At 41.2% G+C, this 25861-nt stretch overlaps 3 protein-coding genes across 7 annotated transcripts in view; 2 read left to right on the forward strand and 1 right to left on the reverse strand.

The window, feature by feature from the left end:
- The window catches only part of fryb (furry homolog b (Drosophila)), a 69512-nt gene extending 65327 nt beyond the window's left edge, over window positions 1–4185 (forward strand). For 3 of the 4 annotated variants that reach the window (XM_036143000.1, XM_036142999.1, XM_036143001.1), the window contains 2 exons: window positions 123–358; window positions 2616–4185. In XM_036143000.1, the coding sequence (XP_035998893.1) occupies window positions 123–358; window positions 2616–2874 (495 nt within the window). In that variant the 3' untranslated portion in view covers window positions 2875–4185. The remainder of the gene's footprint in view (window positions 1–122; window positions 359–2615) is intronic. The other variant, XM_036142997.1, reaches the window with a different exon arrangement.
- A 4447-nt stretch (window positions 4186–8632) lies between these two features.
- zar1l (zygote arrest 1-like) lies at window positions 8633–12454 on the reverse strand. Its single transcript, XM_012878631.3, has 4 exons — window positions 11849–12454; window positions 9411–9503; window positions 9248–9322; window positions 8633–9125 (listed from the first exon to the last, which is right to left on the reverse strand). Exons 1-4 carry the CDS (start codon window positions 12428–12430, stop codon window positions 8982–8984), a joined length of 894 nt encoding a protein of 297 aa, XP_012734085.2. The 5' UTR covers window positions 12431–12454; the 3' UTR covers window positions 8633–8981.
- Window positions 12455–16964: 4510 nt separating this feature from the next.
- The window catches only part of pds5b (PDS5 cohesin associated factor B), a 44035-nt gene continuing 35138 nt past the window's right edge, over window positions 16965–25861 (forward strand). For both annotated transcript variants that reach the window (XM_036143002.1, XM_036143003.1), the window contains exon 1: window positions 16965–17055. The gene's annotated coding sequence lies outside the window, so the exon portion shown is untranslated. The remainder of the gene's footprint in view (window positions 17056–25861) is intronic.

The following is a 25861-nucleotide window of genomic DNA, read 5'->3' on the forward strand; positions in this document are numbered from 1 at the left end:
AGCTTCCATTAGATGTAGAAAGTTTGGGATGATGTTAACGCAGAGTCTTGGCTCAACTATCCTTCTAGAAGAGCCTGACTCTCACACACACACGCGACTAACCGTTGTCTTCCACCTCTTAGCTGCTGAACATGTCTCGAGAGCTCACGGGCCTGAAGAGCAGCCTGCAGGCAGCAGAGGCGGCTGTAGCCAGCGACCTGGAGCACAAACACTTGGCCCACACGCACGCACACGCCGCCCAGGTGGCAGCAATGGTCGTCCCTGACTTCCCCACCTCAGAGGCGGCTGTGCAGGCCATTCTGGAGTGCCTCCGGAGCCACGAGTTCACCAAAGCCGTGCGCTACATCCAGGAGTGCAGGTGAGGAGGGATTCTCCGTATCTGATGTCGCAATGGAAACTCCAGCTTTTATATTTAGTGTTGGAAGTGTTTTTCAAATTATAATGTGTTTGTGGTGTTTTTAGGAAAACCAAATTAGATTAGGATAACCTGTTGAAAATTAATATGGAATAAAATAAAGCTTAAATTCTACCTTTCCAAAGAGTTAAATATTAAACTTAAAAAGCCGGTGGAGAGATTATTTTAGCCTTAATATTTATTGACATGAACGAACGTTGAAACTTTACATTATACTTATCCTTCTAGGAAACGTTACATACTAATCAGCTAATTTCAATAAATGGGCATAAAGTACTACTACTTCTTTAAAACAAATATCCATAAATCTAATCTTTCTTGTAAAACTAAAGAGTAATCGCAAATGGAGGAGCAAATTTTCTACTAGTGTGGACGAGGTTTGCAGCCGCATCTAATCAACGCTGCTACATTTTTCTCTCTTCAATCAATATTGCGGATAGCTAAAATTGAATTTTTACTAGTAGAACTCTCATCTCAGATATCTATTGTTTCAAAGTGAATTGGAAATATCTGGGCTTTTGAATTAATGTTAAAACAGCTTGCCGTACTGGGTGGCTGCTCATACTGATACTGTTGAACTTTAACATTTAAAGGCAACACTAAACAAATGCGTTTTTAACCTTGATTTAAAGGAACTCGTTGTTTCAGCATTTTTACAGTTTTCCAGAGGATTTGTTCCAGATAAGTGGAGCATAGGAACTAAATGTTGCTTCTCCATGTTTGGTTCTAGTTCTGGTTCTGGAAGATGGAATCAGATGGAACCAGAAGACCTTAGTGGTCTGGATGGTTGATACACTGATAACAAGTCTGTGATGTATTTAGGTGCTAAGCCATTCAGGGATTTATAGACTAACAGAAGTATTTTAAAGTCTATTCTCTGAGATACAGGGAGCCAGTGTAAGGACTTTAGAACTGGGGTTATGTGCTCTACTTTCTTGGTCTTAGTGAGGACACGGGCAGCAGCGTTCTGGATCAGCTGCAGCTGTCTGATCCACTTTTTAGGCAGACCTGTGAAAACACTGTTGCAGTAATCAATTCGACTAAAAATAAACGCATGGATTAGCTTTTCCAGATCCTGCTGAGACATTAGTCCTTTAATCCTGGAAATGTGCCTGATCAGTGGTTTCTAGCTGAAGCAGCTGAGGCTGTGCACTAACTCTTGATCTCTCCTCTATTGGTCCAAAAATTGTTACTTCAGTTTGTTTAGGGTTTGTTTTTGTTTTTTTGTGTTAGCCAATCAGAATTAGATCTGAGAGAAATAACTTCTGAAAAGCAGAGTCTCAAAAATGACGTTAGTAACAATTAAACAGGTTTAAACAACAGTTCAGGGAGTTAGAAAAAAATCCATTAGTTTGAGTAAGCAGCAGAACTGACACGGCTCGGCTGTAGTGAGCAGCAGAGCCAAGAGAGCAGCGTCTCTGGAGATGAAACAATAGGACTGGTTCTAGGGCTGGGCAAAATATCAATATTTTTTAAAAAAGAGATATAAGTTGAGACTATATCGAGATGGTCTATGTTGCATTAGAATTATACTTTTATGTCTTCCAGCAGGTCATGTTTCAGCTGTTTCTCAAATTATCTACAATCTGTGAGACATTTGGGATAAAGATTTGATTCAAAGATGCTTTTTTATAATTACTTTATAAAAAGAAAATCATATCGAGATAAATATCGTATATCAGCATTCAGCCTAAAAATATCACAATTTTATTTCTGGTGTACATCGGCCAGCAGTTGGTAAAAGCTAAATCTCTATGAAACTAAAATGAGAGCTTTAAATGCGTACGTGCACATACATTAAACAACTGAAATGTTTAAACAGCAATTTCTTTTTAACTAAAACTATTTTTTGTCTTCTGTTGTATATTCCAAAAAAAGTAAAAAACAAAGCAACTGGACTTGTTTTTTGTAGTTGAAGACGTTTCGCTTCCTCTCCAGGAAGCTATCTCAATTCAAAAAAGTCTGGAGAAATGTGGAGTAACAAGCTTTATACTACTGTCCAAACAAAGGCCTTGTAATGGCTTAGATAACATGCAAGTACAACCAAAACAGGTCCACCCCTTAGTAATGGGCAGTTGCTAAAGACATTAAGCCAGCAGATTGAAATGAAACTGGTCTTCTGTAATAGTTCTTGTCTGATTGTTGACAGTATTGTTCAGCACACAGAGCCTGTACTACTTGTGTCTGATCTCCTCACCAGGAGGCAGTGGCCCAGCGGGGTGTTTGGCGGCAGCTCGGAGACCGAGGTTCAGACGCTGCTCAACATCTACTTCCGCCACCAAACCCTGGGCCAGACGGGCACCATCGCTCTGGTGGGTTCCCGTCAGGACCTCAGCCTGATCTGCTCCAAGCTGCTGGAGCTCAACGGCGAGATCCGCGAGATGATCCGCCGCGCCCAGGGTTACCGGGTCGTCACGACTTACCTCCCCGACTCCAGCGCCTCCGGGACAAGCCTCTGACAGGACCTCAGGGGCCCCCAGCCCCCTGCCTCCCCTCCCCCGTACATACAACCACTAAAAACAGCTCCACCATTTCAACACGCCATCACAGAGGAGGCTCAGCACCCGCACACGTGGCCGCTTCCCCCTCCGACATGTCTGCTCCCTCGGCTGCACAGCTTCAGGAAGACACCTCGCCGCCCGGCCCCCAATCGGAACCAGAACGATGCTTAGATGGTGACGTACTCCTCCCCCTGCTGTCCTCACTGTCTCCATCTGCAAACCCTGACGTCTCCTTGCCTGGTTTCCCTGAACCGGGCCCGCGAGATTACACGCTGCCACGCACAAGACAGCCGAAGAGGACCCATTTCAGTGAGAACCCAGGCCTGTACTTCCCCTTCAGAGCCTATTCGTCACGCGGGTCCCCTCTGTCAGAGCAACACAGCGACAGGACCCCGGCGTCACCATTTCCACCCGACGTCCTCCCGACGGTGGCCTCAGAGCCTCCGTCGCTCGCTCGCTGCATGTCACGTGTCGTCTCTCAAGGCTCGCATCTTCCCCGTTTCCCCCGCTCCCCGTACAAAAACCCCTGCAGACACGACTCGGCCTCAACCCAGACCCCCGCGCCATCATCATCATCATCATCGTCATCCCCTGCTGCACCCCTCCCTCCCTGCCCCACCGGCCCAGAGGAGGCTGCAGCGTGGGGCTGCTGCTGCTCCCTCGGCGGGGGAGCAACGCCCCTGTCCCGCTACCTGGGGAAGGTGGGGCAGGCCGCCCTGCCCCTCCTGAAAGTCGGGGAGCTCCTGAATACCGAACCATCGGATGTCCAGACCTGAGACGACAGAAGCTACAGATCATGAAGATTTTCCTCACAGAGGGTTAAATCTCTGATCCTACTGGAAACGACAGATTGCTGCCTGCTGAAAACAGAGTCTTGACTTTATCCTTAAAGCTGCACATTGGTCAAAACGTCGGCCCCCGCTTGATCTGGACCTGCGAAGGCCTCTGGCGTGGACGTGGGACTTGCCTCTCAGAGGAACTCGACCGACCGCCTCCTCACTGACGGAGGCGGTGTGGCCGAGCGACGAGGGCACATCGCTGTGACACGCTGTAGCATCACTGGAAAACGTTCATATTTTGCACCAGACGAGATGTTCGTCGGCTCTTTTTGAATGTTGCAGAAAGAGGACGACGCGGCCGAGAGAAAAGCCTTTCTCTGAGACGGAAAAGCCAAACGCTGGAGGAGCTGTTCTGAGATCTCCACTGGAGGGATCTGTGCAATGCATGAGCCCAATTACACTACTGTACCCTGCCCCCCCCCCCCCCCCCCCACACACAGGTAAAAAAAAAAAGGCTCCACACGGGACTGACTGAAGGACCGACGCAGACGTTTGAATCTCACTTCCTGTTGCTGCTCTGCGTCAGCCAATCAGCTCCTCCTCCTGCGACCCCGTGCCGTTCCCTGTGCGCGGCTCTCTGGCTAGCTGTAGCGTCGTTAGCTAGCGCTCTCTTTCCCCGCTGTCGTGCTCTGTTACCTGTTGCGTCCCCGTGGCGGGAGGAGGGCGCTCGTGCTGCACATTGAAATATCCTGTCTGTCAGTGAAACTGTTTAGTTATCGTTAGGGTCGCGCAGCCATGGTAGCATATGTTTTTGTGTATGGTTTTGTAGTTGCACATAAGGGAAATGCTGACATTCAGCACATTATCGTTGATGTCGAGACAAAACCCCAGCCGCTTGGCGCCGTCAGCCCCTCGTTTTTTTTCCATTCACCGTACGAACGTCTTGATTCCTATTTATATCCGACCGGGCAAGACGGCACTTGTTCGACTTTTCTATCGATGTTTTGTCCTCTCAGACCCAACTGCCATGCATGCGTCTTCGCCGTTCCCGTGTGGAGCGTTGGAAATATTTATTAACAGAATCATGTTTGATCTGAAAGATAGGTTCGCGTGCGGTACAGAAGGGAGCTTCAAGCTCCGGTGGGTGTGTCTGCGTTGATTGTTTTTTTTGTTTTGTTTTTTCGTTTGTTTCCTGTGTGGGAGAGCGTTTGTTTGCATGCCATGAACAAGAAGTTGCACATTTTTAAAAGCTTTTTAGATGAAGACGGTAGTTGTTTTTTCACCGTGTAAATACTTTTACAGCTTTTTGTGAACTTGTTTTTGAGTTGGAGCTCTGTACAAATCGGTGTCAAATTAAAGACATATCAAAATCGCTTCTTCATTGTGCTAGTTTTCATTTAAAACGGGCACACTCTGGTCATTAAAAAACAAGTTTATAATTTAATCTTCCACCGGTCCATGTAGGTTTATGGTAATTGGATTTTCTACTTTCAGACACCAAACATTTAAAAAAGTGAATATTAAATATTCCATTTAAAATAGCATTTATTTTCTTATATTCTTATATTCCTGGGTTTGTGTATACATCACCCTCCTTATACAGGTATGTCTCAAAACATTAAAAATATCGTGGGAAAAGTTTATTTTATTTATTTTTTCATTTTATTTTTGTACTTTATTTAAGGACAAACAAGTGAGGGCTAGAGTGCACATACAATATATAAAGCAGTGTATTTTACACTGCATTACTGGTCTGAATCACAAAGATAAAAAGAAATAACACATATAACCAACAACCCAGGAGCAGAAGAGGCAGATATATTTTCAAATTCACAAAAGTAAGTTGTTATGAGTCTTTGAGTTTCCCAGAGTCTCTCCTTTCTCCTGGAGACGCAGGGAAAAAGTCAATGTTTCCATTTCGTGGACCCAGTTTATAATGCTTATGAAGAGCCTCAAGGTGTGGGGACTGGAGTCCGCCTTCTTGCTTGCAATCAAACAAATCTTTAGTAAATATGTGTCACTTGAACTGAGTCCTTCAGGGAGTTTTCCCAGGTACAAGGAGATGAGAGAAAAGTCCAACACTGTGTCCAGGGTTTCTGAGATTATTTGCTTAAACTCAGTATTTGTTTGTCTCTTATTTCAGAAAGTGAAACTCAGAGATTCATTAATGAGTGAAATTTTTCATGCAAAAAGGATACATGTATTGCTTAGAGGTTCAAGGTCCTCTTTTCAGGTGAAAGTTTTCATTTTATCTGGAAATCAAGCAGATTTAGTTTTGCTGCAGAACTCTTATCAGCCCGCACTGCCAAAGGTACCAAAATCTACGGTGTGCACGGTGTTACTGTGCTTGACCGACCAGCAAACTGGTCTGACCCTAACCCGCATTCATGGGTTACCGCCAAGAGGAGGATGAGAGACCCCAGACCCGACAAGGCGGTTGACCTGAAGGCTGCGATCAATAAAATCTGGGCTTCCATCACACCGACGCAGCGCCGCAGGTGGATGTATGCCACGCCGACCTGATGCAGTCAATCATGCAAAGATAGAATAAGCCAATTACTGAGTGCATAGAAATGAACGCACCTTTCAGAAACCTGAAGTTTGCTTGAAACATTCTTCGTTGATCTTATGTTACATTATAATTTTCTGAGACAATTGGGGATTTTCATTATCTGTAAATCATAAACATCCAAAATAAACGATATTTATGTATGCTACTGAATGAATCTAAATGATTTCACTTTCTAAAACTGACAAGAAAAAAACTTTTCAGAATTATTGTGCTTTTTTTAATGTCCCTATACATTGTAGGGGTGACCTTTTTGTATTTTCATTGTATTTTTAAAACACAAATAGATTGCCACCAGAATTGCCTTTTTTGTAGTTTCAGTTTTGCAGTGATTTTAAGTTTTTGTTTTAAATCTGAAATAAAACAAAAAAACAAAACATTTTGACCACAGAAGGACAAACAGCTTCAATGGAACATTTTAGATGACAGAATTAAAATAAAATAACCACTTCTTAAGTTTTTATATCCAGTTTCTGAAGAAAACATGCCAGACCCAATTCTCAGCGTGGTCCTTTACCTTGATTGGTTGGTAAAGAACTTGAACAAGCAAAAAGGTTTACCAATATTTATAATACAGCTTATAGTCATGTTTAGTGTCAAGCAAAAACTGTAATCACATTTTTGGGGTTTTATAGTCTTGGTTCCAAATATTTAGTACAAGTTTAAATCAGAGTTCTTTTGCCATCTCAAAGTATGGAAAAGCTGTACAGCCGGAGAATATTCGGCTTATGTATGTACAGGTACAACACGATTAGAATGTCAAAAGGTTGATTTCAGTAATTCACAAAGTCAAGCAGGATCATTCAACAGCAATATTTCAAGTGTTTATTTTTAATAAAAACCCAGACTTAGGTGACTTAGGACAATAAAAATTAGACATTAGCACCGGAACCGGCTGGACATTATGGCTTACAAAATCCCAGGGAAGACCAACTTGCTAAAGAATTCAGCATTTAAGAGAGCTGCATAAAAACACACTGGGAAGCTCTGTGAATGGGGAAAAAAACATGCATAAGCAACAAGGATACCAGCATTTTGTCCCCCCCCCCCCCCAAGAACAAAACCCATTCTTGCATCTTGTCCTTGAAGTGATCTGGTCAGAACATTCTTGGCACGCATCCTTTCAAAATATGAAATGTTAGGGTCAGAAAAGTTTTCTTGCCACCTGATCCCGGTTTCAGAAAGCTGGGTTAGAGTCATTTCTGGAGTTAATTCCTGCATACCCTGGGTTTTCTGTTTCAGAAAGTTCAGAAGCCTTTACCCTGAGTAAAAATATAACAAGTTACTTAGTGGAAACAACCCTGTAACCGAGAAGAGTTGTTTTTCCTCCTAAGCTGCGATCTGCACAAAGCCTGTATGCTGGAGCACAAACACTCGGGAGAGGCTGTTCAGACCATGATTAAACGTCTTATTTCTGGATTAATACATTTGTGTTACCGTTTTTCACCACTGTCATTTTGTATTTACCTAAAACAGAATTGAAAAGCCCATCCAAAAGTTTGGAGGACATTCATAAACATGGCCTGGCGTCAGATTCAAAAGCCACCACAGACCTGTCCACGACAAATACTGAGTTATTCCATGTTAAGGCAGGCTTTAACCAGAGATGTTAGAAGCATCTTATCTGGGCAAATACAAAAAAATAAAGTTCAGGCTGTTGCTCAATGGCCTAAAGTGTTTATATGAAAATAAATTATGAGTTTCATTTGTAAACCAAGGTCCCAGAGTCTGAATGTAGAGTAAAAAGGTTCATAATCCAAGTTCCTTAAAGGCCCAGAGTAAAGTTTCCCCAGTAGAGGTGTTATGGTTTAGATTTATTTTTTTCTAAAATAAAAAAAAAGTTTAGATTACAGAGAAACAAAGTCTTTGTGGTTCCGGTCCCTCAAGTTTTCCAAAGTCAGCCCAGGCATCTACCAGCAGGACTTGGTACCCAATCAAACCATATGTATGCATGGTCTTCTACAGCATTTAAATTTTCTACAAACTTCATTTTGGGCATTCCTTGTAAATCCATTGTCCAAATTAGAATTAAAAGTCATGTACTATATTTCATTAGCTTGTAGGGTTTCACCTGGGTTAGGACTAATTTGCAACTTTAATTTTATAAAGCAGTAGATTTACACAAATTCACAGGAGTCATTTAAGATTGAAAACCCCATCCACACAAGCAAAAACATGGCCGTTCTGGATTAATCCTCAAATCTCATACATGGATCTTAAGCAGAATCAGATGTTGACGCTGATCAAGCCATTGCAACTACTGAGACAATGTCTGATCTAAAATCTAAAAAAGGAAAGACGGACTACAAAATCATTTGCCATGTTTTTCTCAGTTTTGTTTTCTGCAGCTCCTCTATTTTAACCCCTGAACTGCACTGCCAGTCAAACCAACCTGAGCTTTAGCAGCAACTGTTTTACTTGACTATTCTTTCGCTCCACAGCATTCAACTTTCAGCCTGAGGTGCAATTTATAATTCACAAACTTTATTTTTCGTTTTTACAAAAATACTTTTCACGTTTTAACAAGAACCACGGTATAACAAAAGGGTGGGGACGCAGCAATTTCAGAGCTTTTGTGAAATAAGCCACCGGGGCAAAGCTTCAGGGTGTTGCTGATGGGAGAACAGGAGGAGGCGGCGGCTTTAGTGACGTGGACTTTGGCGTGACCTCAGCCCCTCACAAAACCATGCAATGAAATCCAGCGACACTGCATGAGCTCAGACGATGTATTTGAAGCTGTAGGTGGCGTCACATGACAATCTCATCCCTTTACAGCGGCAGCACAGGTCCTGACGGTGAGGCCTCTTCATGTTGATGTGTCTCTGCTTCGTCTCGCAGACGCAGCAAGTCTGAGAGCAACCCTGCAACAAATATTCAACAAGGCCGCGCATTTAGGCTCTTAACTCTTCAAACAGAAGACATTTCTCACCAAACCCATGTATTGAACTGACAGGGTCATCGACTAAGGGGCAAGAACCTGTACCTTGCAGACGATCGATTCCACTCTGTAGGGGTTGAAATCCCCCTGGCACTTCCGGCAGAGCTGCTTGTAGTACACCTAATTGAGAAATTGCTCAAAAACGTATGAATGGAGGCACGGAAAGCTGCTGCATGTTGCATACATTAGTCTGTAGCTGATCACTTGCCTTGCTGGTGCCAGAGATGCACCAGACATAAGCACTCTCCCACCGGATGTTGCACTTTTTACAGTGGAAGAAGCCATACCTCTGTTCCAGGAACTAAGAAAAAGAAAAACAGCACATCAAGCGTGGTCCACTATAAAATTTTGTAGGAATAAAAGCATATTCTGATGCCTAACAAAACCTTAGCCCCTTGTAAGCAATTTGCCAGATGCACAATTTATTGGCTTTTAATTATTCATTACATTTTTCTTACACCCACCAAATCAGCACCTGGTTGAAAATCCAGACTAAATGTAGATAATTTAGCATCAGATTCACACTGGTGCGCTGCCCTTTCTGTCCATTTCCACTTTAATTTCATCAAATCAAACCAATGTGAACCCTTTTAATTTTCGCTGCCGTCCCCTCGCTGAGTAATGGGCCTAAATCGGATATCTTAAAGACAAATGGGGCGCAACCCTTTTTTTCCCCCATTCAATTTAGATCTGATCTTTTTTGGGCTTGCTGATATTTATTAAACTACCAAAGCCTGGCAGAGGCTTAACTGTACTCTCCTAAAATAAATGATGTATATAATCAATTAGGCACTGTCAAACTGTGGTTACAGCAGATTGTCGTAACTGTAAATCTCGGTGGAGACCTCGAACCATGCCACAGAAACCGACCCTCCATCAAAACCAAAATAACCAAGTGACCTCCACTTGGCAGATGCTGATCGGCGTCAAATAAACAGTTTCCTACTCTAAACTTATTGTAGTGCGTCTTGGAACATTTAATCCTTTCAGCGAGTGTAAAAACTCGTGCATAGTCTGTATGTAGTGTCCTTGAGCAGACGAGTTGGGTATCAATACCCATAAGTACAAACATGCAATATAGCAAAGGGACGAAATAACCTGTGCCAGTCAAATCTCTAAATATTCAGTACACCAACACACTCAAAGCATTACGGAAGCCCATTCTTTAATATATAACTCAACAAGGTGTTAAAAATAATGATTGGTTAATATAATCTAAGACAAAGGGTTTTTTTTCTTTTTAGTTAAAATCAATCTAAAGACTTCACTTTAGAGAATGTGATCCGTTTGGAGTAATTTCATCTAGCTCTGACCAACCATGTATAATGTACTACTTGCAAACCCATGCAGAGAGAGCACTAAAATGCTTTGTGTGTACTTATTTTATGAAATGAATAAAGGTTTCACAGATCTCAAACAAATCTGTCATAGATGCATTTGCCATCCGATCGCTGAACAGCTTTTGCATGATTTTTAACTGGAGCTGATCAAACAATGCAGGCTGGGCTAAAAAAAAAAAATTGAAACATTTTATTTGTCACAAAATCATAAGCTTTGACTAAATATGCCTATAAATATTAAGACTGGCCCCTTGACACTTCCGCTCTGGGCAGAGAGCCATTTATTAACTGGTGTGAGCAGGGGCGGTTCTAGACCAAATTTACAAGGGGTGCCAAGGTGGGGCCAGTGGTTTTTCACAGGGGCACAAAACAAAAAAAATTAAAAACAATAAAACGGCAATATTTAACTGTGTAATAATATTAAGTGAGCCACTTGTGGCTCTGGAACTGCAGGTTTCAAAGCCCTGATCTAGCAATTGAAAACTTTGCCCCCTGCTCAATACGGCTAAAGCGAAACGTGAAACATCTTAAGTTTTAAATTCTTTTTAGAGTAAAGCTGTACAGGTAAAAAAAATAATATTGGTCAAAGTGACCAATCGGTTATGGTTTCTTTGTCATTGCAAATAATTATGAGAAGTTTATTTAACATCATGCTTTTAGTACAGGGGCCATAACAGGGGCCAGGTAACCTGACTCCGCCAGATAGATTTGCTCCGCATATCCATCTGGAAACCTTCCGTTGAAGTAATTTTGGGAAGGGGCGAAAATACTGGTTAGCTGATTGGCCTATGTTGGTGATAGACGGGCCAAATGAACCAATCAGATTCGTCGTCACTCTGTTACGAGCGACGACGAAAACACAACCACAAGCCAAGCTACTCTTGCTGCTGCAGGTAAAGGCTCGTTAGCTCAGCAAAAAAATACTCTGTAATTCTGATAAAACTTGCTCGATAGCCACGCTAACGCTAGTTTCATCGGCTGAAGCCGCCATGTTGTTAAGACTGAACTGACGCGCTTCCCGTTGCGTCACACCTCAAGCCGCCTCAAAGCCAACGCTGATTGGACGTTCGTTTGGTGAACGGCTCCAAATTTTCTTCGACGGAGAGTAGCCAGACTGATCTGCGAGTGAAACCTTGAAAGCTCGCGAGATCAGGATGGTCTCACGAGGCTAGGGGCCAGGGGCATTTCTACAGGAGCATGGGCCCCTGTTGGCCCCCGTCTAGATCCGCCCCTGGGTGTGAGAACGCCCCCCTGCCCCATCAGAGCGCAGATCTGTGGCTCCAACAGGTTGACCAACAACACCCACCTGGAAGTTGGAGCTCTTGGAGGATCGCTGAACCGTAGCCTTGAAGCCCTTTTCTAAGGTCTCGCCACTGTGATCCGGGTCGGCATCAGACTTGGCTTGCTCAGGGGCTCCAGCCGCTTCCGGCGCAGCGCCGTCGCGGAGACTCTTGAGGAAGACCCTGCGGTCAAACACCGGCGAGTAGATGGACACGGGCCTGAGGAAGCGCAGGCTGCCCACGGGCGGCGTGCCCAGCGGCGCTCTCCCGTCGAGGCTCTCCTCGGGGTCCGCGGGTTCGTCGCGCAGCAGCGTCTTCGGACCCAGGGAACACTGCACCACCTTATCCACTTTGGCGTTCACCTGCACGCCGCACTCTTTGGTGTTGGCCTTCCCGCAGGACGGCGGCGGCGGCGGCAGCGGCAGCAGCGGGGGTGATCCGGGCCCGACTTGGGACAGGATGGTCTTGCAGATCTCCAGGTAGTTGAGGCCCTGGGGGATGAGAATGCGGCCCTCTCTCTTCCCCCAGCTGCCGCCCCGAGGCGGGGGCGTGCACGCCGGGTTGCCGTAGACGCTGAAGTGGGGGGACGTGGACAGGAAGCCCTCCATCCTGGAGCCGTGAAACCAGTTTAAGTTCCTCCCCCGGTTATTTATGCCGACCCGAAGGCACTGATTGCTTAATTGGGGCCTGGGTGTGCAGGTTCTGACTTGGAAATTTGAGTAAAGTAAAAGTTAAATTAGATTTATTTTAATTATTCAGAAGTATTTCAGATAGTAATATTTACAGTATAGTATTTCAATATCTAAAAGTAACACATTTATATAATAGAATTTAATTCCTGAGAGTCATTCTGGTCCACACTCCATTCCAGTAGATGGCGGAAATGCATCTATCTGTTGTTTGCCAACCGCCAAAAAATTTCAAAGAAGAAGAAGAAGAAGAAGAAGGTTCTGACTTGAACTAGTGTAGCAGTAGTGATTCCTGAATTAAAGATTAATATTTCAAAAAGAACATCTTATTATATCAGTATATATGCAGTAGAATTATATGCTATATTGTTAGCTTTAGAATGGGTGGAGGATACCAATATAAATAAAATAATAATTTGTAGTGATTCATTATCTGCATTATTAAGTATAGAAAAGGGATGTGCAAATAATCATCAGAATATATTATATGAGATTATGGCTGTTTATTATAGAATATGTGAACAAAATAAAAATATAATATTATTTTGGACTCCTGCTCATGTAGGCATTTTGGGTAATGAAAGAGCAGATAGGTCGGCTGAGGAGGCTATTAAAAAATAAGACATTGATATGCCAGTAAAGTTATCAAAATCTGAAGGAAAAAGTATAGTTTGGATAGAAAGCAAGAAGATATGGAAAATTAGGTGGGATAATGAAATAAATGGAAGGCAGTTGTATACGATACAAAAAACAGTTGCTGTAACAAGGATTAGAGGAATAAACAGGAGGGAGGAGATAATCATAAATAGAATAAGAACCGGTCACAGTTTTTTTAAATGGCACTCTTTTTAAGATGGGGAAACATCTAACTGGTTTTTGTAGTTGGTGTGGAAATGTAGAAACAATGGAACACGTTTTTATTAGTTGCAGAAAAGGGCTGTGGAGGACACGTGTGGTTCAAAAGCAAATCATGCGCCTGTAGTTTTAGGCTACTATTAATACTTCTAAATTAATTAAACACATAATAAGAAATCAGAAATATAAACTCAGAGCTGGCAGTAATATAATCCCTGAACATGAACATGTTTGCCATAGTTTTTATATCAGAAAGAACTTAGTAAAGGGTACTAATTGTGCCCTCCTGCAGGAGCTGGGTTACTGTAGGGGGGGGAAACTGTTCTGGTTCTGATGGCCCGTAACCTGCCAACGGAGGGGAGGGACTGAAAGAGTTTAGTCCAGGCTGAGAGGAGTTGACTGCAATCCTGGCCCCATGTCTCCGGGTTCTGGAGATATTATATCTCCTGGAGAGGTGGCAGGTTGCAGCCAATCGTCTGCCTGTGCTGCTCCCTGGTCTTGTCCCTGTTTGGTGCTGCAGCAGACCAGTTATGGAGGATGGATTTGTTGACGGGGAGTTTAGTATCATCTTCACTGGGATCCAAACCTGTCCAGATGTGCAGCTGCCACCTGTATGTCAGGAAGTCTGCGTCTCACCTGTATGGATTCAGGTGGCGAAGCTTGTTTCTGATCAGAGCTAGGATGATTTTATGGAAGACAGAGATCAAATTCACACACAAGTTTGTTTTTTAATTCTTCAAAAAAGTAATGTAAAATCATCCTGTCTGTAAACAAATATTCTATTTCTGAGAAAAAATTACTTTAGGTGCTTTGAGAAGTAGATAGGTTAACGGGAATATAAATTATAGACAGTCGGAATTTCAATGTTTCAAAGAATATCTCTGAGCTGTTTTGTATTTCAACAAAAGCTACAATTAAATATTATTATTATTGCTAATAGTTTCCTTCACTGTAGAAAAAGCAATTCTATTCATTATCTTGTTAAAAAAGTAAAGAGATGGTTAAATTAGTGGAATGCTTAAATTAAAACAGGGGCTCCACAAGGAATCATTTTAGGCCCCATCCTTTTTGAGGTTTTAGCCCATATTAACAATCTTTCAGATGTGTGTCCCTCAGGTTGACATTTAGGTGTGTATATATATATATATATATATATATATATATATATATATATATATATATATATATATATATATATATATATATATATATATATATACACAAATGTGGTGGAAGACAAATGTGTAAATATTATAATTGATTCTCACTGAAGTCTAAAAATGTATGATTTTTAAAACCCAAAGATGATACTTTCCTTTGAAATGATGAGTAACTATTTGACATTTGAATGTCCATGGTTGTTATTTCTAAATGAAATGATATTTTCGTATTAGCATTATGGTCTCAAACCATCAAATCCACCATCAACTGAATGGAGTCTTTTTTAAATTGAGCAACAAAAACTCTATATAAAACAATGCCATCATTTTTATCTTACTTTTTATATTGTATTGTATTTTATTGACTGGGTCTGGGGATTAGCTGGTTGGTAGAAGTTCTGTGTGTAACGCATTGGTTACTTTGTACCATTCCAGAATGAATAGACAGAAATATTTAGAAAATAAAATTATGCTAAAATACAGAAATCTACAGATACCCAGATATCCAAAATAACCATACAGAAACACAATAAACCAGAATTCAATAAAATTGAGGCTCGTCTTCCAACAGCCAGTTGCTGATTCAGGCGCTGCACAGCCATCCGTGTGTTCATCGGAGTCATCGGGGAGAAGTGACTCTGATGAACACACAGATGGCGTTGAAACATTAGTCTCCATGAACTGTGATATCAGTTTGTTCTGCATATTAAATTGTATGCCTTCAATTGTTTGTCAGGAACACTGACAAATCATTTTCTCAAAATTACACTTTAATTGCCCTGCTTTATTTAACATATTGTTAAGTAATCAAAAAAGAAAAAAAAGTTTAAAGCATTTGCTGTCCTGCATGTATTAAATATGTGCCAGCTGCTGCAAACGTGAAAGCATTGGGCGATAAAACGGCCTCTGCTGCACTTTGTGGGTTGCAAACATTTAAATCGGGTTTGGTGAAGCAGAGACACATGAAACACGAAAGACAGTGGCTCTTAGGACCTGGATAGAAAAATGCATTTTTTAATGTTTTTTTTTTACATGTTTTTAATATGCAATAAAATATTTTAATATGACCATTTTAGTGTGTAATCTGTATATTTATTTTCAATTATCATTTTATTTATGACACATTCAATTCATTATTTGATGTTCATTTAGCTGTTAAATTCTGGCACTTTGGGGACTCCATACTTAAAAAGGGTTCCTTGGATATTTGTATCAGTATGACTTTAATGTGCTCCCTTGGGGAAATTCTCCTTACAGCAAGGTGGGACAAGAAAACATGGACAATACCCACACACAGATAAATAATCACATAATGAATTTAGCAACATTAAAATCAGTAAGCATCCATGTTCAAGTATCAATTAAACCAGACTGAACAACAAATCAAGCCCGATAACCTTTAAAATTGATCTGAACGATTGCTGGCTAGTAAAGAAGGGGCTCAAAATATGAAACATAGTCTTAGAGTGCCCCCTAGAGGTCACGTTGGCCACAGAACCTGCACAGGAAGACAAAGAAAGATGAAAATACACAAGAATCACCTTTCCCTTTCCCATCCTGGAATCCAGCTTGCAATGATGTGTTTTTTTTTTTTTTTTGTAATAATAGTAGTAGTAGTAGTAGTAGTAGTAGTAGTAGTAGTAGTAGTAGTAGACACAAATTAAGCCGTTTGATGGGGAAAAAATATATACAAACATATAGAAGCCAGGGTCAGATTTGATAGATATGTTTGATATGAATAGAAATATGGCTGTTTGCTATGACACAAAGCTAAGTTTGAGAAAGACTGCATGAACAGTGGCAAGTTAATTTGATAGAAAACCCCATTATAACTTGCATGGGTGTTTTGAAAAAGATCAACTGTGCTTTCTAAAATGTTTGAATTCATTTTAAATTATAACTTGCAGAATAAGTATAACAATATCACTTGAACGGGATTGTTTTTTGATTAATTGAGAGTATTGTCAGACTATCATTCATTTATGCAAGTAGAATAAACGAAGTTGGTGCGTTTAAGTGCCGACAAAATACATAGGTTTTACGTTTGCACTTTCAAGTTTAAGAATCGGAACTTGAAATAAACACTTGTAAAATAAAATAATTAATGTTCTTTTCAGTCATTAAATATCAACATTAGTATAGTATTCGTATTACTATTATTAATTCATAAACTGGGTTGCCACATACAACTCTATATAACTATAATATTCTTTGTTCTATTTGTTTTCGTTATTTCTATACAGAATACATATCTTTGTAAATGTAAGCTTTATAGTTTATATGTAAAATATCAAGTGAACAGGCATTTTTATGACTTTTTTAGTGCGTAAAGCAAGATAAAGGTAGATCCGAGCGTCACTTGAACGTCGCAACAAAACTACCAGGTCTCGCCTTTAGGTGGTGCTACTCGCCCACCAATCATTTGCACCCATGGGCACTGAATCTATGCATGTTGGCGCCATTTTGGAGCTAGGAGGGGGAAGAGAGCTGCAGAGGAGGTACACGATTTATCACAATTCACCCTAACAGGTAAGAAATGCACAAATAACCATATCCGTTGAATCGTGAAATAACAGTATGTTTAGTTCCGCTCGTGGAAGAAAATATAGATGAGCGAGTATTATAGCCGCGGTGGAGCGGTCTGGTTCCCAGGCAGGGAAAGGTGGAGCGCAGCCCGCCTTGCTCGCCTGTGTTCTGGGCTGCCTTGTCTCGATTCTCCGCGTTGCTTTGACTTGTTCCTGCGCCGCAAAATGATTAGCCGGAATAATATTACCCTGTTGGGTTAGCTTGCTGTCACGGGGGGAAAAGAAAAGGGGGGGACACACAACTAGGCGTCTCAGTTGTACGGCGGGAATCGGGGCAGTTGTAGCAACATAACGGTAGTTAGCCGGAGTGTTTTGTTACTGTCTGTCCGCCCTCTGTCACTGAGATTGCTGCTTGCTAATGTTAGCTGTAGCATGCTAGCTGAAGGTGTGCAGAGCGAGCAGCTAGCGGCAGCTAACTGGGGGCTAGCAGCCAAAACACTCTTCCTTTACATGCTGCGGTGATGCAATAATAGTAACTTATATGCTTTAAAGGGTTAGCGCTGTTCCTGTAAACCTGTTGGAAGTAATTCTCACTTATGCTGTTCGGATATAATATTTTAGTTGTGCGATATTTTTTTTTTTGTTTTTATTGCCAATAATGGCTGCTCTATCTTGCGATCATTCGAGGGGGTAATGTTGAACAGCTATACAACTAATTTACATAATTAAAAGTAGGCACCCCTGGGGACTTTTTTATTATTATTTTTTGTAGTAAAAGTACTATAATCCAGGATGATGGAAGAAAGATGGGCTTTAGCCAGCCTGGTCGTAGCATCCAGGTTTTAATTGCTGCCTCAAACTACAAACTAAGCTGAGGAGGAGGAGGAGCAGTAACTGCAGTCGCCCTCACTGTGATTACAGCACTCACTATAAACTATGAACAGACTCGATTATGAAAATATTGCTCATTGTGTGATTGGGAAATTACGTTTGAGTTTAATATTTGCTTTAAGAAAGCTAACCATGTAGAAAAAAAACCTGTAAATAAAAGCCACATTAAAGAAAATAACAAAACAAAAGTAATCACTGAAAATATGCTTGTGAATTACAAAACAAAAAAAAACAAAAACATGAACGGTCATATTAAAAATATATTTACTAAAAATGAATAAAAAGAAACTGTATGTATTGAAGAATGTTTTTTCTAAAAATACTAAATAAAATGATGTACGTTTATAAAATATAAAGAGATGAAAATAAATGTGCACCATTAAAAATGTAACATGTTTGTTAGATAAAAATGCAAAAAAAAAAAAAAAAAGTGTGATGGTAAAATAAATTTCATAAAATAAACAATCATTTTAAAATGTATTATAAACAGAAAATAAGAAAAAAAATCTTAATTTAAATCAACTAAACTGTGCTTTTAAAAGTTCAAATACTGAAATCCTAGAAAGAAAAATGCTTATAGGTATGAAAAAGAATGTATAGTACAGGCAGATAGCCTGTACTTGTATAGCACCTTATTAAGTCCGATGACTCCAAATCGCTTCGATTAGCCTTTATGCATGATGGATGGATGGATTGTAAAAAAATATATATATTCACTGTCCAGAATCTGCGTTGTTGGTTTTGGCAGCCGTCTGCCTGTGATTTAGTCTAATATTATAGTCGGACGTTGTAAGAAGTCTTTAGAAATTCAAATTATATAAATGGGAGTCATTGTTTTCACCTTAATAGCTCAGAGCAAACAGAGATTTAGTTAAACATTGCTTTAATCAAGCGGTTAAATGTAACTTCCCAAACGGCAGAATCTCGGCCCCAATGTCAACATAAATGTGCTATGTGACAGCTATATATTCTTTTCCGTTACTTTCCAACAAGGCAATGCTGTGGTTGAATATTGGTATGAAATAATTTATGGTTAATCCACATTTTCCAACACTGAAACCAGCTGTAAGTGTTGTTGCCCAGTAGACTGATCAGCTGAGGTCAGCGTACCAAATGTTCGCACCCCGAGCGGTCCTTTGCAAGGCCAGTATTAGACACATTGAAATAATAATTATAAGAAGAATGATTATTGTTTTCTTTAAAAAAAATGCAGTGTAACAAACATTGATAATTAAAGAAGAGAGGGATGTTCCTTCATAGATGCATAAGCTTAGAAATGTGCTGAAAATGGAGGAAAATCAATATGGTTGTTGTTTTATGAGATCAAAATATTTTTAATATTTATGCTTTTAAATGACCAAGAAGAAATGTATACATATTACTTGTGTTGTATGGTTAGAGCTGATAAAGGGAGGTTGGTTGGTGCGTTACTATAAATGGGGAAAATGTTAGATGCCAATTATGAAAAACAGTTGTTTTAACTCTGAACGCAGAGGTGTTTCCGTCCCAAGCTGATTTATGTTTTATGTCTTTTCTCTTTAAATCTAGCGCTGAGTACAGTTTCTTTGGCGTTAAACGCATATAAAGCTGATCACGGCGGCGTCTTTTTGTACTTATGTGTGAAAGCTGCTGATGTAGTTGAATATTTATGACGGTCGAATAGCCCTGGGCGTGATTTATGGCCCTGCTCCATCTCTACGTCGGCGTCTATAGACAGATGAAGTGTTCCTATTCCCACTCTCATACAGCGTGATGCCTGCTGTTTTGACTGTTTGCTCCGGCTGCGATCGCTTTGTTCTCAACGTCCCGTGGGCACACAGGCATGAGCAACGCTTCCAACACTCAGCTCTTCACTTGTTACAGCATCACTTTTTTATTTACTAAGACCTTGAACAGGGGCTTAGGGCAGTTTTTAATGGATGTAACGTGTAAGGCCTGTGATCGAGCAGTGCTTTTATTCGGGTTTCCTTTATGTTTATCCCAGTTTCTAACCTTCTGGACTTACTTTAATCCTATAAATTACCGTTGTTTTGGCAAAGAAGGTTTTTTTTTTGCAGGAAACATTGTCCAGGTTTCTTTATCTTGAAACCGCAAAAGCAGGTTTCAGACGATGTGGAGACTGGTTTGTATTAGGGCTGAACAATTAAAAGCATTTTCAATATAATCGCAATTTAAAAAAACGCAATTTCCAAATTGCAGAGTCTGCAATTTTTGGCTATGTAACAATTAGTGAATTAGACACGTCCTTTAGGTGTTGGTAAAATGTTTAAAGTGGGTTTGCCTCCACATGGAAGGGAAGACAGTTGCAGCAGTAAGATAATCTAATTTTATTACGTGTTTTAGAGTTTATATAATCATACATAGCATTAAGTACAGGTCAATCAGTTTAATACATAGACTTGCTTGTTGGTTGCACTTTATGTTCAACAAGGATTGATGTCCAAATGAACTAAAAGCTGTTCTCTTGAATAATATTCTGATTCGTAGAAACATTAAAAGTTCTTGTTTTAAATAGTCCTTGTTTACAGACGTCTTTATTTAGACGCCATTTTTGTTGCTTGTGGTTAATGTGGAGAAAAGTCAAAATTGCAATTTTGGTTGAAATATATCGTAGGCAGAACGCAATTATTTCTGCTCTGAGTTTAGACGCTGCGGGTCTTTTAGCAACTAATCTGCACAGCGAGGAAACGAAATGATTTGTTGTTTGTGTATGTTTAAAAAGACACGATAAATTAAACTGGGGGGAAAAAATCGCATTAAATCGCAATATTAAGAAAAAAGATCGCAATTAGATTATTTGCCAAAATCGTTCAGCCCTAATTTGTATCCACATATAGGTCGTTGGGTTCACCTTTGTAGACAGCTGGTGGCCAGGTTTCCCTCCTGTTGCTGGCTTTCTCTCCCTTTCCTAGCCCACCCACGGGTTTAAAACCAGTCGGCCACTGCCGACATTCAGCTTTCGTGTCCTTAAAGTGCTGCCGGCGGCTCAGATGAGCCGAAACTGGCGGCGCAGAGGACGATCTGGATGCAAAGCCCTCCGTTGGGAGGTAAAAATGTGTTTAACTGTGATAAAGCAGTAATGAGCTCAAAGAAGCCCGTGCTGAAGATGTAGAGGAGGCGCAAAGCCAGTCCCTTTGTGGTTATTTCCTGCTGTATTTCTGAAACGTTCCCCGGTGGAGAGTAGCCACGCATTCACATCAGGTTGAGAAACAAGCTGCTCTGATTGGCTGCCAGGGCGCTCTGTGTGTGTGTGTGTGTCTGTGTGTGTGTCTGCGCGGCGCAGAGACGGAGGGACGGACTCAGATTTGGCAGCAGCTGTGGGGTGGAAAAGAAGGTCACAATCCAGCGATCTGGCGGCCTGCCAGCGGCCGCTGAGCGCGTTCGCTCTCTGCGTGTGTGTCAGCAGACGCTCGGCCGCTGCCGCTGTGACTTCTCACAACTCTCGTGGTTTATACGTTTGTGTTGCATCTTCCTGAACAAGACAGCTTTACTGCGATGGAACAAGTTTGTTTAGTGATGGTCACAAATAACATAAAATGATAAAGTTTTTAAGCCTCAGATTAGGTTTTGTTAAATTTTTGCGCTAGTGACGGTAATCAAATGCTGCCCACAGACAGAATTGTGTTTTGTTATTACATTATTTAAGAAAAAGTAATGTTCTCCTGCCATATGCAGCAAATATAATTTAGTTACATGGCATTCAATGTGAGCGCAGTCTGCTGCAAACGACGGAGGACTTGGTATTATGACTTGTTAGAGGATGACGTTAGTGCGGCTCCTGCTCCGGTGAAAACAGATCAGCCGCTTGTGCCGCTCTGCATCTTTGGCGTCTCACCAGGCAACACCGTTAAAAGCGTTTAAACGTCACAACAACAAAACACTGCAATGAAATGTGACTGCTGCATGGATGAAATGGCATCTAACACTCATTTTTAAAAGCATTTAAAACAATGAAAGCAGCACTATTAAGTTACTTGGTTGATTTTTAGTGAGGAATGCATTATTTTTTATTTTTTTAGGATTTTTGCCAGTGAGGATTAGGGCTGAACGATTTTGGAAAATAATCTAATTGCGATTTTTTTATTTTTTTTTCTTAATAAATAAATGCATATAATTTATGCAATTTTTTTCCCCAGTTTAATTTATCATGTCTTCTTAAACATATACAAACAACAAATCAACTTGTTTCCTCGCCGTGTGGATTAGTTGCTAAAAGACCCACAGCATCTAAACTCAGAGCAGAAATGATTGCGTTCTGCCTACAATATATTACAACCAAAATTGCAATTTTGACTTTTCTCTGCATTAACCACAAGCAACAAAAATGGCCTCTAAATAAAGATGTTTGTAAACAAGAACTATTTTAAACAAGAACTTTTAATATTTCTATTGATCAGAATATTATTCAAGAGAACAGTTTTTAATTGATTTGGACATAAATCTTTGTTGAACATAAAGTGCAACCAACAAACAAGTCTATGTATTAAACTGATTGACCTGTACTTAATGCTATGTATGATTATATAAACTCTAAAACAAGTAATAAAATTAGATTATCTCACTGCTGCAACTGTCTTCCCTTCCAGGTGGAGGCAAACCCACTTTAAACATTTTACCAACACCTAAAGGGCGTGTCTGATTCACTAATTGTTACATAGCCAAAAATTGCAGACCTCCTGCGATTTAGAAATTATGTTTTTTAAAATCGCGATTATATTGAAAATGTGATTAATTGTTCAGCCCTAGTGAGGATGCAGACGTTTATAAACACCCAAAACAAAGAGTGGCAGCCACAGCTGGGCGATGTGGACCAAAAATACAATTTTAAGGCTGATTTCCGATGTACGACATTTATCGTAATACGTCTTTCCTGTCATTAAGTAATAATAAAAAGAGCGAGTAAGGCTTGTGATACGGTGGGGGAAACCCTGACATTAATGATGTCCATTTGTTTTTATTCTCCTTTATTTTGCCTGTGAATTTGCTGTTGATCCAAATATAATGGACTACTGTGGGGCAAATAGTCTTTTCTAAAATAAATACGTTGTTTCTAAAAACAAACATGGAGCGAGTGTGGCACGATGGGGAACGCCTCGCCTCATCAGAAGCTCAAATATCGTCCCGCCCGCCCAGAATGGCTGGAACCAGTGCTGTCCGTGTCAGGAGGGGCCCAGAAGCTCAGCCTAGAAGTCGGCTCACCTCTTCTTCACTTCGGAGGCAAGGACGGGTGATCCGGTTCTCATGCTAATCAAAGGGGTTATATTCACAACCCCGGGTTCTGTTTCATAGCATACGAGGAGGAATGCCACGAGAGCCTGCACTTACGACTGAATGTGCCAAAACAGGAGCATTCACATCAAGCTTGTGAAATCTAGCCCAGCGTGCCGCTGCACACGCCTCCTTGGATTGGATAGGGACGTGTTTGAAAAGAGCCCACGGGCCGAGATCTCTGATGGAATGTGCATGAAGACCGGGTGGGGCTGGTGGTCTCTGCTAGAATACGCCAAAAGAGGAGCTTCCTGTGGGAAAGACGCTGCTTCAACACAGGCGTTCCTACCCAAGACGTTGAAAAATGGTCGGTTTTCCTAAAGCCTTGCGTCGTGTCCAAATAAATCTGCAGGCATGTATGAAATTCTGATGGTACGATAACCCCAAATGGTAAATGGCCTGTGCTTGTATAGCACTTTATCAAGTCCAGAGGCTTCCAAAGCGCTTCACACTACAGTCATTCACACCCGTACGGTGGTGAGCTATGTTGGAACCACAGCTGCCCTGGCGCAGACTCACAGGAGCGACGCGGACATACATCGGCGCCACAGGGCCCTCTGACCACCGCCAGCAGGCAAAGCGAGTGAAGTGTCTTGCCCAGCGACACAACGGCTGAGCGAGTTGGTCGAACCAGCAACCCTCTGATTACAGGACAAGTTCCCTAACTCCAGCCTCACAAAATGTCATGGTATCACAGTAGTAACGTGACTCTAAGTGGCGTTATTCGGGAAATGTCGGCGTTTAAAAAGAAAAAGAAAACATTTCCATCGAGCAGCTGTTTGTTTTTAAACTTCTATAACATAGAGCAGAAGAAATTTAAAATAACTGCATTTTTTTCTAGATCAGATAAATGCAGTCCTTAATGTAATCGTTAAACCGTCGCTCATCTTTTACACCTGTCTGTAACGCTAACAGCAGTGCAACCAGGTTACTTAATAGCTCTTGTTGCACATAACCAAAAAAAACCCCTCAAATCAGAGACATTTTCGAGGACAGCTGAAGGTAGATCGTTCATTTCTGGACGGCGTAATCCTTACCTTGAATTTCCCGGCTAGCGATTAGGTCGTGGTCCTGCAGATGTGCCATCGTATCTGACTTTATTCTTCAGGCAAAAGTTCAGGGTGCTTGTCTACTTCCTCATACGACCTGCGGAGCTAGCAGCTACAAAGGGTTGCGTGAGTGGGAGGCGTCGTGATACTGCGCCTCCAGGCGACCAGGTAAACTCCCACTCCCGCCAGGAGAGGGCGCACTTAGAGACACGACACTTTTTAACTGCCCTGGTAAATATTTCTTTGTTTTGTAAACGGACCCAGTTTCTGAGGATGTCTGCACTAAAAAGTCCCACGTAAGAATTATCCCTGACAGAATTAGGGTGGCTTGTGTCGGGAGCGCGGGATCCAACGAGATAAATGCGTCGTTTATCTTTTTTTTTTTTCTGTTGCACGGTTCTCCCCAGAGGACGGAATAAGGGCAGCGCCGCTGTACTGGTTTTCAAATCTAGGGTGTTTATTTCCTGTCCTGATCATTTTCCTCAAACTTATCGAAATTCCTCAGCCCGCGCGTCACTTTCCACGCCTGCCATCGTTTTCCAGCCACATCTCGGAGTCATCTCGCAATATTTCAGCACGAGGCTTGCTTCTCATTGGTCGGTTGTTCTGTGACACATTCAAATTAAGCGCTGTTATTCGTGGAAACCCTTTAAAGAGCCAACTTGGTGGGTGAATTTCGTACACGACTTTTCCCGACGAAGGAAAGAAGACGACTCGCCGAACGTCACGGACGGAGCTGGTGGGACTGGTCACCCCAGATGGAAATGTTTGAGTTAGAATAAAGAGAGCAGGAGTTTGTTAGGCTAGACCATATGAAGGTAAACATTGTGTATGTGCTCGCAAATGTTACCTTTCTACTGGCATTTGTACATATTGTTTGCAATAAAGGATTCATTTGACCGTAAGAAGGTGTTTGATATTTTCATATGCATCTAAAGTTGTATATTCAGAGCGGACTGAAAGCTTAAGTCACAGGAAATGACCTCCATTCGTACTTGAAACAATTAAAAGATGCCAGAGCTTCCTTCTCCAGATGTAATCCGCCGCCACGCTTCAGGTGAAATTCGACAGCCCCTCCGCTATACTCTAATTTCTAGGGAGAAGCACGCTGTTGTGTTACAACTGAAAAGGGACACATTTGTTTATTTCACATGGTGCTTTGATTATTCAGTATATTGAGAACGTTTGCCTGATACAAATATGACGACGATCACGTCTGTTTAAACTCAGTTATTATAAACATTAAGGCTGAGTGCAGCACGTTCTCAACACATGAACGGCTCTGTGGGGATTTTCAGATGTCCTACAAAAATACCGTTTGCTTTGATTGTTGCAAATCACCATAAAGTCTGTCTGGAAACAAAAATCCACCTTTCTGAGTCCATCTCTGAAAACAGATGGCTGTTTTATTCTTGGAAAATGCGTTTTTGTTGCTAGATAGACCCTAAGAATGGACAATAAAATTAGAATTGAATGAAGTCACGCTCAAAAACATTATGATCTAGATCTAGATTTTAAAAAGATTTTCAATCAATCAAGAAGTAGGAAGGAAGAAAGGCAGGTAGCCTTCAAAATATAACCATGATAGAGACAGAAACTTAA

Source organism: Fundulus heteroclitus, chromosome 11 (assembly GCF_011125445.2).
Source record: "Fundulus heteroclitus isolate FHET01 chromosome 11, MU-UCD_Fhet_4.1, whole genome shotgun sequence".
In the NCBI taxonomy this organism is placed as follows: Eukaryota; Metazoa; Chordata; class Actinopteri; order Cyprinodontiformes; family Fundulidae; genus Fundulus; species Fundulus heteroclitus.